General features: G+C 37.1%; 2 protein-coding genes across 4 annotated transcripts in view; one reads left to right on the top strand and one right to left on the bottom strand.

Annotated features, from left to right (window-relative positions):
* The window catches only part of LOC107033143 (C-type lectin domain family 2 member D-like), a 49,641-nt gene extending 47,370 nt beyond the window's left edge, over positions 1–2,271 (top strand). For all 3 annotated transcript variants that reach the window (XM_072954762.1, XM_072954763.1, XM_072954764.1), the window contains 2 exons: positions 198–347; positions 1,832–2,271. In XM_072954762.1, the coding sequence (XP_072810863.1) occupies positions 198–336 (139 nt within the window). In that variant the 3' untranslated portion in view covers positions 337–347; positions 1,832–2,271. The remainder of the gene's footprint in view (positions 1–197; positions 348–1,831) is intronic.
* On the bottom strand, positions 233–13,609 carry LOC107033149 (C-type lectin domain family 2 member A-like). Its single transcript, XM_072954768.1, has 7 exons — positions 13,503–13,609; positions 12,096–12,152; positions 9,747–9,887; positions 8,402–8,571; positions 7,144–7,247; positions 6,398–6,591; positions 233–356 (listed from the first exon to the last, which is right to left on the bottom strand). Exons 2-6 carry the CDS (start codon positions 12,142–12,144, stop codon positions 6,468–6,470), a joined length of 588 nt encoding a protein of 195 aa, XP_072810869.1. The 5' UTR covers positions 12,145–12,152; positions 13,503–13,609; the 3' UTR covers positions 233–356; positions 6,398–6,467.
* Between the last annotated feature and the right edge of the window lie 4,143 nt (positions 13,610–17,752).

Genomic DNA, 17,752 nt, shown 5'->3' with positions numbered 1-17,752 from the left:
AGAAATTGTTTTGAATGTACATTCCCTGTCTGACTATTACAGTGTCTTAGACTCCAGCTTGGAGAGTACATTCTCCTGAGAGAAGAAACACAGGCACCACACAGTTGTGCTTTTGTGTGCTTTTGGCCGAGGGAGGACTCATGTCTGGGAAAGAGTCCAGCTTCCATGGGCGTCGCTAACGTTGTTTTCCTCGATAGATTTGAAGTTCAGGGAGAGGTTGAAGGTAACGCCTGTGCTGTGATAACCAAGAAGGGTGTTTTTGCTGAAAAGTGTCTCCTTCAGAGTTACTGGATTTGTCAAAATGTGATCTCTTCATCCACAGATGATGACCTCTGAATTGATCCCAGGTATCCTGCCTATAAAAAAAAGTGCGAGTTAAAAAAATTTATATATTTTTGTGGAAACACTTTGTTTTTACAACAAATATTATAGTGATAATGATTGATGGTAAGAGTGTAGATTTGTGTCACAATCCACCAGGGCTGTCAGCCTTAACTGACTCTTTGTTTCTACCTAGAACTGTATTTCCCTAGTCATCCTCCCTGCATGATAGTGGCTGTTTCAGACAAAGTATCCTTTAGTCTCCTCAATAATTCTCTCTCTATACCTCTCATTCACATTAGGGGGAGAGCATTTAATTTTTTTTTTAAAGAAGCCATCGGATGATATATTCTTGAACTTTCTACCACTGAGTCTACACCTGTATCTGTATCTTATTTATTAGTTTGTCCTCTCCTCCTATTTCCAAAAAAAGAGCTATCTTTCTTTCTGTCTAAATCAAATATCCAAGTCCTCCGAGTTTCTAGTCATGACTGCATCCATTTTAGTTTTTTTGAGGAGACCCATTTCTCACCATTTCCTCAGTCTTCTTATGCTTCCTTTTCTATCAGTAATTAAACGTGGGAGCAACAAGAAAAATTTTCACTAACCACATGTGGCTTTTAGTTCCTGCCCAATTTTTCTCACCCCTTTGGAGTCAAATTTCCTAAAAATTTTTAGGCTTCCTTTTTCCTCTTTCTGCCTCCCACTCCAAGTTCTTCTAAAATCTGTTTCTGCTTTTCCTAGGCTTCCTTTTAACTCTCAAAAACGTTGCTCTTCGTCAAGCGATCCTTTCTTCTTGAGATGTTCTCTGACCTTAACGTCGACGACACGATGCTCTCTTGAATTTCTCTCTACCTCTCCATCCATCCCTCCTCAGTCTTTTCTGCAGGTCTCTTTCCTTTTCTGATCTCTTAAATATTAATATTCCTCAGAGTTTTAGTGGGTCCTCTATCATATGCAATCATTGGTTGTAAGTTACTCTGTAACTTCAATTGCTATCCGTTTATTGTTGACTCCCAAACCCGTATTTCTAGGGTTTCATGACATCTTCCATCTTTTCACCCTCAATATTCAAACATCTACTTAAGTCCTGTCAGTTTTATCATGTAATTACTTCTGGAGTCCATTTACACATCTTCCTACACACCCAGTCATCTTGGGTCACTGCATGCTTTTTTTTTTTTTTTTTTTTGTCTGTGAAAGTCCATTCTCCATACTGTGATTCTCTAAACCTCACACTCGGCCACATCACTCACTACTTAATTCCCTTCAGTGGTATTTCATTGCTTAAATCTTTTACTGTCTCCGACCAAATGCTTTGTGTCTCAGCTCCTCTTCATTCCTCCCCGACTTCCACCCTTGTAGTGACACAAACACACGAAACTTTGTTCAGTTCCCCAGATGCGTCATGATGGCTCGTCTCTGATCTAATCATACATTTGTCTCAGCATAACAAACATTGTTCTTTTTCTTGCTCACCTGTTTAACTCTTGCTTTTTTTTTTTTTCAGGTGGCCAAATCAAATGTCATCTGGAGGAAAATACTTCCTTGACTGTTCTCCACTCCAGACTAAATTATAAGGATTTAATATATATTTTCATAGCTCCCTGTGCTGATCTAATTGTAACATTTAGTTTCTTTTTTTTTCCTGAACCATTGCTTAATTGCTTGTGTCTCTAAATGCACTGTAAGCTCTGTAAGGTCAATAATCCTTGTCACTGTGTGAACTAGGTGCCTGATGCAGAATGGATGATAAATAAGTACTTTGTACGTTGTTGATTATGTATTTGTAACATATTCTGACTTTCCCAGCAAGACTTTTACTACTAGTCTTCTCTAGTCTAGATAATCATAACCTTCATACAGAGAAATAAAATCATTCTGTTTTTCTTTTTTCAAAATAAGTGTCAGTGTTAGATGTATATGGGCCAATAAATGAAATTTCCTAGGTTTGTTGCTTGTTTGTGTTTTTAACCAAGAACCTACATTGAGACTTGGAGCAGAGAGTCTCTCCAGTGATGTTTGTTGATTGACTATAAGTTCACCAATGGAACTACTTTAGGGTCTTAGATACACTAAGAGTAAAACTTCAAGATCATACAAGAATTTTAAAAAATACTTGTTTCAAATTCATATGTATGAACAGAAGCAATTACAATTTATAAGGAATGAAATATAAAACTTTTGACTCAAAAAATTAAGCACAAAGAACACAAAATCATGTTTACTTAATATAATGAATACAAAAATACATACTATTTTATTAGGAACATTTGAGAAACGTGGAAAAAAATTATAGAAATTATTGAAGGGAAGCAGAGGGAAATGATGAAAGATTAAGAGATCTGAGGAAAATTGTTATGATTTTAATTAGTCATGTCTAAAAATCCTCATAAAAACAAAGCTTGTCGTACTATTTCCATATATACATCCATATATGTATATTTTTGAAGGACTAGATTGCCTGAATCACAACATCTAAAGTCATTTTTAGATCACGCATTCCTCCGAATTAATGTTTTAAATTATATAGTGATCCTACCTGGGAGGGGAGTATATGGAATAATATGTAAATTAGAAGAGTCTCAGTGGAAAAATCTCTAGGAATAAACTGGACAATTATAATTTATGGCATTTTAAAAGCTTTTATCTTTAAGCTTTTAGACTTCTTTTGGAATGTACGTGTGTTTATGCTTTTTGCGTATGTTCACAGTTGGGGAAAATTATTGCTTCACCAGGTAAGGCTTTTAATGAGGCCACTTTCTACTTCCCACTTGGACCCCCATTAGAACTGACTGTGACATCTGCCTCCAGTCCCCCAGAAGGGAAAAATAGCTTAGGTTTGCTCCTGAAATCCTTTTTAATATGTCATTTCTGCTCCCCTTGCTCCCTGGCCCTTCTTTGAATTAATCATTTTCCACCTCATTTGATGCATTAGCTCTACCAACCAAAAAAGATCTAACACTGGGGAGCCTAGACGTGTGAAAATAAAGAAGAGGACCAGTTGCATCTTCACACCAGCCACTCCCTCTTGTTCTTCTTTGGCGTTAGGTCCACATGGGAAGGTGGGCCTTACTGAGTCTGCCCTGCACAGACAGGATTGCTTCCGGTTCACCAAGCAGTCAGCTCAGCAGAGTGAACGTGTCTGAACACCCCTGGCTAAGGAGGAGGAACTGTCCACTCTACTTTTCTTCTTCATTCTTCTGGGGACTTCCTTTCTGCCCATATCATTACTTTCCCACTGATTTTTTTTTAATTCTTAGAAATTTGTTGACTATTTCTCAGAAGACAAAGACAAATAAATTGGGATTATTTTAATAGATGAAATGCACATCAAATGGTACAGCAACTCAAGGGTGGGAAGTTTGAGATGATTTAGAACTAGCCAAAAGCAGAACTCCAAGAAGATAAAAAGAATCAATAAATTCTTAATATGACATCATGCATAGGTATTAAATTATTACTCTAGGAACAAATGTCCACAGATACCATATATCAATTGAGTTTGCATTCCCATTTCCAAGCGAGCCTCTCTTAAGTCAAATGAAGTATCGTATTCACTCTCACACAGTGAGGAGATTATATTCCTGAATATATATTTTTCCTCATTTACATTAAGTTGTTTTGAACATCTGGCTTTCCTACTAAGCATTTAAAATTTAGCATGTTAATTTTATACTTTATTCAAACTTACTAGTGTATATCTATATATGCATACATATACAGGTTTATTTATATTTAAGTGCATATATATTATACTTAAAAATATAGCAAAAAGTATAATCAAGTATAAAAAAGGCTTAACTCTTAGAAGTTGTCTTTCCATAGTTTTAGAAATTAAATTTCCAACTTCAGGCATAATTATCCATTATCGCCCCCTAATGGTGATATGAGAATATTTCTGATTTTATCTAAAAAACACCACGATTCTCAATTTGTTTTTAAAGTAGTAACTTTATTTTAATGCTAATTCAAAAAATATTAAGAAGACATTTAAAAAAATCTATGTCATTAAGTAATGAAAGAATTAGATACCATAAAAGCCACGAGTCATACAAAGAGATTCTTGACATTGCTGCTCTATTATTAAAGGCTAATACAATGATCATGTAATTTTTAAAACTATAACTGGAAACATTAGTATATTTTTCTACTTAATTCTGGACATTATTCAGTACTAGAAGGTTTGAAAATCCAATACTTCAGAATATTGCGACATCTGCTGGAGAATAAGCATCACTGTCATTTAATGCTTCTTAAATACACATGAGCTGATTTATTTGTCTGAAGGACGCTAAGCATGCGCTCTACTGGTTGAGCTCTACCTTCCCCCCTTTTGTCACCATGCACTTTTTCTCCCTTTGTCATGTAAGCTTACAGCTTAGATCTCTGCAGCTCTGTCTGCATCCACTTCCTATATCCAGCCCACACTTGCTCCGGAGTCCCTGAACAGTACATCCTACAACCTCCTAAACATTCCCCCGGAGTTACCTATCGACTCCTAAAACTCAGTAATTCCAAAATATCCTTTTCTGTCTATATCAGCTAATAGCACCACTGTTCCTCTGACTGACTTGGAGAGAAACATGGGATTCGTTTTTCACATCTATTCTTCATCGCTATTGTCCTATATTTTCTGAGACACTTTCTTCCCTGTGCTGGCGCTGAACTTTCTTGCACATCATGTGCATTTGCTTTTATATGTCTTACACTGTTTGGTAATTAAATGTTGGAAGGTTCGTCTATCTAGTTTCCGATTTTCTAAACAAACTGTAGATTAAATGCTAAATTCCTTGCCACCATTTATTACAGTCTAATTTTCAATAAAAATAGCTTTATATACTCCTGATACAGGACAACAGTGGAGTAATAATACAAGTTGTTACAATTAAGACCTTAAGAACAAAGTCCTGGGTTTTCTAAGGAACCATGTAATGGTTGATTTTAACTAGGAAAGAAATTTTCTTTTTTAGTCTTTTACTGTCTTGGCACTTACTTGCCTGTAGACAGTTATCTCCCTTATTCATGTTGAGATTAAAATAATCAAATAAACATTTATAAAGAACAGGGAGGAAAAAAGTGAAAATGAGGGTAAAGAGAGAGGTTAAAAGATGGAAAATGGTATCGTCTACAAGAAAACATAAAAGAATGAAATTCTACTAAGTTATTTTCCTAAATTCTTACTAGCCCTACTCTCCAATACGTATTCGTTTAATAGAACTATTTAAATTTCTAATAGCGAGTATACATTAAGCACCCATAGGATGCAGATCACAGGTTTCACAATTATGTTAAGAAAAATTATGTTTTACAAAGAGATATTGTTAACCTTGAGTAAACATGAAGATAATATCCTCTGAAAAGTATATATTCTGACACAGAACCTAAATTGCTGTTTTTCTCAAATAGAAAGAAGTTTGAGTAACAAAGTTCAAACCACTCCCTCCCCGATCTGTCCCCCAAATTTACACTATTCCTGGTGCCCTTCAGGTTGTAGGTCCTTGCATCTATAAATAGAACTATGCTAGTTCAGACAGTTTGCCCATCACCTGACGCCCATCCTATGATGGTCTGAACGTGAACTCATTGTATTATTGTTTCATTTTTTCTTTTTTTTTTTTTGCTGTGAGGTTGGTGTGTGAAAGAGATTGATTTAACTAGTAAATCAACACACTTACGCACTATTCTTGTCACACTATGTTACACTACATTCATGAGTGAATCTCATAATTCAAATAATGCAAATATTGCAAAACTGAAAGAAAAGCCAACAACTAGCATTGATAATAAAGTTAATGAGACTGTAAAAATGTCAGCGTTCTTACTTAGAAAAACAAGTAGCTTTAAATGACATCAGTCTGAAGTCATATGATTATATATCTTGAAATGTCTAACTTTTTATTCATATTTTAATGTATTACGTATCAGAAATTTTATTCTATAATAGATTTGGAAACCTTTAGATATGTTGTGGCATATATTTCTTGAATGCCAAGAATCTAATAGGTTTATAAAAATGGACTTACAGATTTGAATGAAACATTAGTGAATAGTTCTAAGTATGAATTTCATGTACCTGTATATTAATATATTTCAAAAGGAATAAAAACTTCATTTTATGCGAAATATCTTAGATCTACGATGTCTTAGCTTCTTGGTATACATGTGTCTGGCTTGCTGCAAATCCATTTTCTAACCAAATGTGTACTGGCACTGCTAATCCCAATTTGGTGTAGATAAGCACATTCTCCAATTCCAATTATTTTCAACCTGAAACAAAACACAGAAGGAAAAAAGGAAGAAGGGGCGGCACAGAATGAATGGATACTGATGGGAATGGCTAGAGAAAAAATTTCCTCTGGTGTGAGATTTTACTCTAACCCAACACCACATTGTTTGAACATAAAGCAAACTGAATTTGTATGCTTTGTTGCCCTAAAAAGGTAGCTTTATAAACTCAAAACAACAATACCCTATATGATGGAGAAGGGCAAATTATTGTAAGATAATCTAATTATTCAATATCTTTGAACGCCGATTTTTTTCATCTGTAAAATAGAGGTAAATCTATGCACCCCTCACAGCTGCTGTGGAGGTTAGATGATATAATCATGTTGAAGCATCACCTTTGGAAGATGACAGACATTAAATCATTTGTATTACAACTTGCAGTATGACTTTTTCTCTGAGCTCATTTTATTCTCCACCACAAAGGAAGTTTCCAGGAGAACGGTGGATGTGGATTATAACTCAGATCTCTCCATGGTGGGAAAGGCTCTGAACCCCAGCTTTAGGTGTGTAAATTATATACCCAGGACTTACCAACCACTGTATATGGTCCCATCTATCCACTGCCAAGTCTGCCCTGGTTTTCGCCTCAGTCCAATCCAATACTGAGAATGGTCAGAATATCGCTTCAGGAAATTCTTTAATATAGAATATTTACAGAATGAATAGCAAAGCCCTCATTCTCTTGGGTTTTTTTTTTTTTCAGTCTACTTCAATATATTTTTTATTAAAGTGCAGACTTTCAGACTTGGGAAAGATCTTAAAGGTGACTATCTGGTTCATGGTAAGGTCAGGGGTTGTGTTACTTCGGTAACAACTTCTGTAGTAAATTGCATTGGTTAGCTTCCTCTCTTTTCTGTTTTCTAAAGAAGTTTTTGTAAAACAGAAGTTTTTTTTTTTTTTCTGTGAAAGCTCGATTAAACTTGTCAGTAAATCTTTCTAGGTTTGGTGCCTTTTAGGATGGGAGAATCTCTCTTCTGCCCATTCCTGGTAGAGTACGTTTTCTATAAATAATAAATATACCCTTATGCTCCTTAGTCTTAACCTTTCTGTCTCTTACCACCTCTGACATTCTACGTCTCAATTATTTCTGTTTTGGGCAATTTGTATTGTATACATTTAAGGTTTTCTATTCACTCTTTTCTGTGCCCCAGAGCTCCCAGATCGTCTTGGCTATAATTGACTCATTTATTAATTCTTCCCAGCATCTCTGACAAACAGTCTGCTATGACTCTCTGTTTATTATTTCTTTCACGTAGTCTCACAAAAGGCAACTTTCATTTAGCATGAACTTAGTAGATGAACAACTGTTAATCATGACTGGGGGCTTTGTTAGAACTTCTCAATTCTGAACTGTGATTTTGGACTTTCCCTGGGGTTGGGAGCCGTAATTTCTCTTGAAAATGTACAGCTGGGTAATTATGTGGCTGAACATCTTTGAAGAACAGTTGGGGTCATTCTAGTGGGCAGCAGTATTTAAATAGCTTTATGTAGGGCTTAGGGAAAAGGCCTAGTGTATGCCTTGTTTCTAAATACACCTACCCCCAGTTGAAAAGTCAAGTGGGGGAAGTCATCTCCTGAATGTTGCCTGATAACTCGTACCATGATTTGATCTGACCTGACCTGTGACATGAATGTGATCTGACCTGATGTGAGTTCTTTCTATGGTTTAAGCTGACATGGAAAGTGGGGCCTCCTCTGCTTCGTGAGAGGGTCTTCTTTGGACCATTTCCACTCTCCCATCAGCTGTAACCTCTGTAAACACAACCACAGTTCCAAAGCATTGCCTCACCAGCTCTTTGGTGGTGTTGAACACAGCGAGGTTTGCAGCGTGAGCGGCACAGAAGTTCTGACTTGCTGCCCAGGTGGTTGTATTTTCAGAAAAATAGAAGCACTTTCCTAGGTAGCCAATCCAGCCATCCAAGCATGACACGTGTTCCGTGGAAGATTTGTGCTTTTCAACTAAAAACGATCGAATAATAGATTAATTCCCTGGGGGGTGGCAATCCCTTAACTTAAAACAATTATCCCCATGAATACAATTCACCAGGTTAGCCCTTCAACCCAAAGGGTTTGGACCCTCATTTTCATGGTGTTGACTATCATGTATGTACTGATATTATTAAGTTGATATAGACAGTATAATCACAGATATAATGTATTCATGTATCTCCTAATGCATAGTTCATAGAATAAGCTTGATTAATATGTCTACACCATACAAATTCATTTATATGTATATGTACATTTATGTATATGTGTCTACATAATATGCAGGCACATTAATTTCTATAAATTACTTTACACATGTACATATTTTATACACATTTATAAAACATTGATGTCTAAATCATATAACATTTATACATGTGCATCTATACACATACATACTTATATATATTTTCAAACATCTTATTAAAATAATTTGAGCTATCTGTAGAAGGTATGTCCATAGTTTACTATTATGAAGGAGAGGTGTACAAGGCTGTTTTTAGAACCTAAAGGTAATCTAGTGTAAAAAAGTTGGTTATTAAGACAGGAACACTTTTTTCTTGTCTAATTCTCTATAACTCATCCCTACGCTTGTGAATTATGAGGACAGCTTGGAAGTTTGACCTCATCATTGCAAGTCACACAATCAGAGAGAAATCAAATGTTGTGCACCTTGAACTCAATTTTCAAAGTAGTCAGTCCACTGCTAGACACTGTTCCACACACTGCCTGCTGCCAGTCCACAGCGAGATAGAACCTCATAGTACGTTGTTAACTAACTATGTCGCCAAATATGCTGTCTGTTTCTTCTGTTTTTTGTTGTTTTTTCCCATAATAAGACCCTTTGGATGAAAAAAGCAGTGTGGGGATTTACATTTTACCACAAGTTCCTTACCTCGTAAGGACTATAAGCGACACTGGCTTAAAAGGAATTTCATATACATTAAGTTAGTTTTTTTCTTCATAGTATTTAGGAATGCTATAATCTTCATGTTATAGAAGAAGAATCATATGCTTATGCCATGTACAAAGATGTCTGAAATTATCCTTAATCTTGAGCTGAAGTATGAAACATACATGTATGACCAAATATTTTAGAGGAGGGTTAACATGAACATATTTGGGAAATGGACAACTCAACTCACCTGCTAAAACTGTGGCCAGTGTAATTATTAGGATCACCAGGAAGATGATGATAGCGATGATTTTATAGACACAAGGTTTCTTTTTATTCCCTTTTGGGGGTTCGTGTGACTCTATGGTAAGGTTGGAAGAGATAACATCTCCTATAGAAAAATTAAATCAGCTCTTCATTACGAATAAGTGAGCTTAGAGTGTTGTAAGATTCAAGATCAATATATATAAACCAACCATATTTCTATATACTTGCATTTATCAATAGGAAATTAAAATATACCATTTATAGTAGCATAAAATATTAAATACTTGTGGATAAATCTGAAAAAAGATATATAAAACATGTACACTAAAGACTACAAAACATTGTTGAAACTGAAGACATAAATAAATGGAGAGATACTGTTCTCAGGAGTCAGAAGACAAAATACTGTTACGATGTCTGTTCTACCCAGATTCATCACAATCCCAAACAAAATTCTCAGCAGGCTTTTTTGGTAGAAATAGGCAAGCTATTTCTAAAATTCATATTAAAATGCAAAGGAATTAGAATAGCCAGTTTCAAAAAAGAACTAAGTTTGAGGACAAACATTACTGGGTTTAAAGATTTATTATAAAGCCACAGTTGTCAACATAGCATGGTACTGGTATGAAAAATAGACAAATAGTCTGGAAATAGACCCAACATGTGTGGAGACCAGAGAGAGGCCAAAAAGAATAGTCATTTTGATAAACAGTACTGGAAGAATTGGAATCCATGTACAAAAAAAGATTTTGATCCACACCACATTCCATATATAAAAATTAATTCAAAAAGGATCATAGAAATAAATGTAATACTTCAAACTATAACATTTTTAGAAGAAAACATAGGAAAAAGTCTTCGTTATTTTGGATTAGAGAAAGATTTCTTCAATCCAGCCCCAAAAACATGGTCTATTAAAAGTAATAAATTGGACTTGTAAAAATTAATAACTTAGGCTCTTCAAAAGACAGTTTTAACAAAATGAAAAGACAAGCCAGAGCCTGGAGAAATATTTGCAAGTTTGATGTCTGATAAAAGTCTTGTGTCCAGAATACATAAAGAACTCTCAATACTTCATAAGAAAACAAACAACACAACAAAAAATGTGAACAACAGGGTGTAACAGGCACTTCATGAAGTAAGTTATATAGAAGGCAAATTTGACATCAAAAGATGCTCGTCATCAATAATTATAAAGCAAATGCAAATTAAAACCAGATTTAGGAGCTACTACCTACCTATTAGAATTAGTAAAATTAGAATGTCTGACCATACTAAGTGTTGGTGAGAATATGGAAGACCTGGGAGTCTCAACCATTGTCAGTGGAAACGTAAAGGGCACAACCATTATGGGAGGCAGTGCAGACATTTCTTAAAAAGTTAAATATACACCTACTATATGATTTGCCCATTCTATTCATAGGTATTTCCCCAAAAGAAATGGAAGAGTGTGTCCATACAAAGGCTGGTGCACACGTTTTTATAGAGGCTTATTTTGTAGTAATCCCAAACTAGAAACAATTCAAATATTCATTAATGGCTGAAAAAATAAATAGACTATGGTATATCTATATGAGGGACTAGCAGTCAGCAATAAAAATGAAATGACCTATTGATACCTACAACAACAGGAAAGAATTTTAAAATAATTATGCTAAATAAAAGAGGCCAAAGAGAAATGATTATATATTGCATGATTCCATCGATATAAAATTCCAGAAAATGCAAGTCTGTCTATAGTGACTGGAAGCTGACCTGTGGTTGAATCAAGGAGGGCATGCTGAAAGTGGCAATAGAAAAATACTATAATGAGGTATTAGAAAACACTTGGTATTGATGGATATGTTCATCATCTTGAATGTCTTTGTGGTTTCATGGGTGTACATCATGCATGTCAAAATTTATCAAGTTGCATACTTTAAATATGTGTATTTTATTTTTTTTTTAAATTGGGGGGAGGAATAATTAGATTTATTTATTTATTATTGTTTTAAAAATGGAAGTACTGGGGATTGAACCCAGGACCTCGTGCTTGCTAAGCATGTGCTCTATCACTGAGCTTTACCCTCCCCCCTAAATGTATGTCAATTTAATCTAAATGAAGCTATTAAAATAGTTCAAAAATCAGGCAGCTTTTATTCACACAGTATGGATTTATTTATACTGTTTTTAAGCTCCCTCGGATACATAGCTGGAAGTCATTTGACATGGATAAGAAAAAAGATGAAGAATGTGAGGCACTGACTCTCAAAACCGAGAGCAGGGACTCACCAAATGCAAGTCTGTTTCCTACACACAGAGCACCCAGCGCCCTCAGACCCGTGCTTCTTACCTGAAGACTGGGAATCTCCTGCATTCATCGGCCTTCTCTGATTATCCATGTCTCCTTCTAAGTAAAAAAACACAAACTGGAGAGAACACACGGGATGCTAGGTCCCTGCCCACTTCCTGGATTTACTTCGGCAAAGGAAGGAAGACAGCCCGCAGCGCGAGGACCGCGTCCCGGCGACCCGCAGTGGGAACGGCGCGCTAGTCCGCAGACCATGGAGGCGCTGACCGCCCGGAGGTCTGACCGCGCACCTAGCGCCTTCCTTTTTGGCGCATTGCTTCCAAAACTCATTCTCTCTCACTGCACTTTGTGGAGCTTCTGCAGGTGGTGGGTGACTGACATGATTCTTCTGACGGTTGCATTTGGTAGAAAGGAAGTGAGGTTCAGTGGTTTATGAAGCCAACAGATTGATTGAGTCTTCAGGTCATCACCATGACCTACCAAAACTCTTAGTTAATTTGACCACTACAGGTCCAACGGGAAAGATCTGGGGGTTAAACAGCAACTTAGACTTCAGGGAAAGAACATGATTTTGCTTTAGTAGTAGTAGTAGCAGTAATAACAATAACTAACAATAACAATAACAGAAGGAATCATATCTAATATTTATTGTGTTTCCTTGATGGTAAGCCTAGTTCTAAGTGCTTAACTTTTATGATTTAATTTAAACTCACCATAACGTGATCAAATAGGGGCTTATTTTTATCACTGATTTATAGAGGAGGCAACATCCTTCAAGTAGCAGAGAGGTTACAAAGCTTTCTTGGAGTAATACAGCTAATGCGTGGCAGAGGTCAGCTCTGGGCATTCAACCGCTCTGCTCTCCCCTCTGGCCTCTCGCTAGTCAGGAGGGCTGCCACAAGCCTTCTCATAGGCGGAACTTTTACTTCCAGATATAGGAAGCAGACCTCAAGTTCAGCAACAAACATAACAAAAGTGTTGTGCTATTAGCATCGTGCTAAGATGATTGTAACTGCCTAAGGTTACCCAGCATAAGTGAGGATGAACACGTGGCAGCCTGTATTCCAAAGGCATCTCCTTGAGAGGCAGACAAAAAGCAACAGGTTAACATTTTTTAAAGGTGGACTATAAGGTATAGAGTTGTCTCTAATTTTGTATGTTGCGCTTTTGACTGTATGAATATTGTTTTGCAGCTTCCAAACAATTATTTCGGGAGCCAGTCTCGTGTGTGTGTGTGTGTGTGTGTGTTTGTGTGTGTGTGTATGCATGTACACACATTAGAGACAGAGAGAGATTAGGGGAAACTATGGCTAGATTATTCTATTCAAGACCACCTGTAGCACAAACCATCCCCAAAGCTTATACGCTATCTTAAAGCCATCACTTTTGCTTGTGCACCACTAATGCTCTCTCTACTACAAACTGTACCCCAAACCCTGGCTCACTTACCGGTCTGTGCTGTGTCGGACAAGCACTGTCTGATAGCAGCTGGCAACTCCGTGGCTCTGCGTCAGGCTGCCAGCCTCCTGCTTGTCTCTGTTATCTCTGTGTCCTCGGGTCCAGACTGAACCGGGAACTGCTACTCTAGAACCTCTTCTCCGGGAGACGTCAGAGTCACCAGAGTGTCAGCCTGACCACTCAGTTCACTGCCATTTCCCCATTGGCTGGAGCTCCCTGCTGGCTGAGTCAAGGGAAGTACTCTGGACTTCCAGAAACCAGAAAGCTGCACCGCAGAAGGCCGCTCTGCAAGAAGAAATTAAACTGGGGCCAGTGATTCACAGATCACAGTTTGCTAGAGCACTTCTTGATTTCTCCTGCTCGAATCTGCTCAGTCTGCCAGTGGTCTGTTTTTGTTTTTGTTTTTTAAATCAATCTCTTAAAACTTTTTCCTTTGGTTTTTAAATTAAGGAGTTTACCTAAGAGAGCCGCTTTCAGCCTCTTTGCATCCCTTATGGGCAATTGTTGCAGACAATTATGTATGTGAAGTAAGGTTCATCTTTTTTTCAAAATGATGTCCATATCAACTTTTCATCTTTATTCCATGCATTATCAATTTCCTTCTCCCTTCACCACTTCATGCTGGTCCTGTCATGTTTTTCAAAAAGAAGTGTTGCAGAGTACAGTCACCCACCTTTGCGAGGATAAAGATATGTAAGAACATAAAGATTTGACTTGTGAGTAGTCAGAGCCATGGTTTTAGAAATGAGAGGCCGTGTTTCAACTGCCATATTTTACAGGTAGGGAAAATCGATCAAGCATAAATGAGTTAATTATTCAAGGTTACTCAGTTGATTAATACAGGACTCTGATTCCCTGCTTACTGGTTTACTAGTTTTTCTCAACATCTAAGTCCAACTTAGTTGGTAAATTTGATTGAGATTTGACAGCCTGTTCTCAATTCTCATAAAATATTCAAACCAGAAAACAGGGACTCATATCCAACTTGTGGAATCCTTTTACCCACAAATAAGATTGGTCACAATTATGCATCAGTCTCTCTAATTTGTTTTCTTCTCTCCCTCCTCAATTTTTCTAAATATTTGAGTCCCTTATTACCCCTCAGCCAGACATGCATGATGGCCTCTTAACCAATCGCTTTTCCTCCAGTCCAATCTCTTCCCTTTCTTTCAATTCAAACTTCCTGTTACTCTCACATCTGGTTTTTTTCTAGAACACATCTCTATTCATAAGCCTCACTGCTGAATTTTTTCTTCTGTTATCTCCAGGATAAAAATTAAGCTCCATAGAATGACTTTACAATTTCAAATGTCAACGTACAGTATCCAGTTCCTCTCTCTCTCTTCTTTTCATACTGAACTTTCCCTTATGTTTCAAATACTCTTGTTCTCTCTCGCCTCTGCCTGAGGACAGGCCAAGATCTCAACCTGATGTGTCCTCTTCTTCTTGTCTCCCCAGCTCAACAAACTTACAACCCAACAAACAAAAACCCACAACCTTCTCTTTTAAGACTTTTGGGAGGGTTAGTTTCCTTCCCCATCAATCTCAGACTACCATTTTGGGTCCACAAACTGTATTATAGAACTTACCGTATTAAATTACATCTCTTTGTTCATGTTTGTCTCCTCTAAGGGACTACGAGATCCAAGATGGAAGGAAATCAATCCATTCACCTCTGTATCACCACATAGTAACTGACCTGAATCAAAGTGCTAGAGCCAGTGTCTGATGAATGAATGAAAGAATGTCCCATGTCCCTTTTGTGCAGTCTTTGGTTCAGCGCAGTTGAAGTAGTCTAGTCTTTCTAAAAACAAATCTCTTTTAATTAAAATAATGAATGTTTGTTCGTCTCTATCCTGTTGGTCTCTGGTTTTGTTTCCTGGCTACTTTCCCTGGCCCAGGCTAAGTTATTGACAATATTTCCACTGGAGCCAAAAAAGTATGACTCTCCATAAAACAACCTAGATCAGACTAACACTATGTTTCTTTTCCCCACCTGCCCTTAGTTTCTCACATGGGTACCTGGATCTTCCGTTAATCTATTGCTTGCTGGCATCTACAAAATTTTATCTCCTTGGAAGAGCCAAAAAATTATCTTTTGTTAAATAAAGAATGACCACAAACACTTAATAATTGGCCGATCGCAATCTTTTTTTTAATTAAAAATATTTTTATTGAAGTACAGTCAGTTTACAATGTTGTGCCAATTTCTGGTGTACAGCACAATGCTTCAGTCACATAGGAACATAACATATATTCATTTTCATATTCCTTTTCACCATAAGTTACTACAAGATAGTGAATAGTTTCCTGTGCTACACAGTATAAACTTGTTGTTTATCTATTTTATATATAGTAGTTAGTATCTGCAAATCTTGGTTAATTCACTGACTCATCCCACAACACCCATCTGGTCGTACGCATTTTGGTATTACCCTTTGTTTTGTTACTTTGAAACTGTTTGCCAAATGATCTCTAGACTCACTCATTCAACTTGAGTATTATTCCAACAGAAAATTTAGGAGCAAACTAAGAGAATTTTTCCTTCCAAGTCCATTCCTTGCCTTGGGGGCTCATATACTCAAAGAAATTCTTTCTGCAGTTTTTTCCAATGCTTTTAAAACTACTTCCGGATCAGTGATAACTTTACAGGTGTTGAACACTTACCAGAGAAGTTTCAGAGCGTGGACCCTACAAAAGCAAGATAAGTAACCATGTCAGCTCTTGTTTCATTGTCAGGGCTCCGTGTCCTCTGGAGGACCTAGCCTGGAGCAACAATGAAAAATGATTCGTATTTACAGCCATATGAGCAAATGAGAGGAGTTGAGGCCATAACTAGTAGCCAAGGACCTCAGAGTCTGAAAAAAAAAACAAAACTAACCATGGATTGATGTCTATGAAAAACAAACAAACACATAATTACCTAATGAAAAAAGCTCAGGGCGTGGGTGAGAAGTGGGGGGTCCATAGGAGCGACAGTATAAACCTTAAATTTCTTCCATCCCACTGGGGACGTCATTCTCTTCCCTTTAATTTATTCACATTCGAATCTGCCTTTAAAATACTGACCCCTTCTCAGAGTGTTGATAGAATTTATTTGGAACGCCTCAGACATTTATTATTAGTTATGATTTTATATGACTAATCCCCTTTCTTTTACTAAGTCAATATTGTTTGAAATAATCAATATGCAAAATCTTCCAGTGTAAAGAATTTTGGTACATTTGGACAGGACAGACCAGTGTTCCTCAAGTTCTTGTCCATTGCTGACAACGTCTACCTTCCTCTTAATGTTAACTGCAGAGAGCGCCAGTTACTGTAAATGAGGAACATGTCACAAAATGTTGGTCGGGGTAGTTTTGCCACTTCAACTGCATCACTTTTCGTATTTTCAGGATAAACAATGGTTTCTGCTCCCTATGCCCCATCATTGCTATTTGAGATTTCTTCTTTTTCATGGGGGATGACAGAGCCAATGCAAATTATTTTAATACATCTAATTCCTGAGATTAATTTCTTAATTCTCCATGGAAATTCAATCCCTCAGTATTGAATAGAGAAACTCTAGTCAAGACCAGAACGTTTCTTGAGACCAAACAACATAATCCTGAAGGAGGTACTATGATTCCTTTTTTTTTAAAAGGAATACATTACCAAATAAATTCTTGAATTTCAAAGGATTCATGAACCATATACAAAAATCTGTGTGTGTGTGTGTGTGTGTGATTTTTTAATTTTTCTATGTCATCCCGTTCACCAGACCCTCAGAGGGCTTCATTCACAAAAGAGAGCTCTCTCAGTTGCTGGTAGCCTTAGGACCTGGATTTATCTCATCAGCTGTTCCTTTATGCCTTTCTTTTAAAATTTCTCTGTTTACCCTGTTTAATATCACACCAAAGCCCTCTTCTTCATTTTTTTTTTTTTGGTTCCCCTTGAGGCACATCCTGTCAAACATTTACACTGGGACACAGATAACTGTAGGATAACTTCCAGGCATCTGGTCTGGATGACCAGGGAAATAGTGTGGTGGATATTTATTTGTCATTATTTCAGATGTGCAGTGACGGAATCCCTTTCCTTTGCTTAGACAGCTCTTCAGCACAGGAGTCCAGATGACGGGAAGCCCTTCTCTCAGTCTAGATGCCTCTCCCATCCTCCCAACTGCCCTTGGAACTGAGAAGGCTGACGGGCAGGTGGGCCAAGCCCAGTAGGAGGCACTCAACTCCAGTCCTGAGTAGGGA

The sequence above is a fragment of the Vicugna pacos genome, chromosome 34, assembly GCF_048564905.1.
Source record: "Vicugna pacos chromosome 34, VicPac4, whole genome shotgun sequence".
NCBI lineage: Eukaryota > Metazoa > Chordata > Mammalia > Artiodactyla > Camelidae > Vicugna > Vicugna pacos.
The sequence above is the reverse complement of the archived record's forward strand: the minus strand, read 5'-3'. Positions and strand labels throughout refer to the sequence as shown.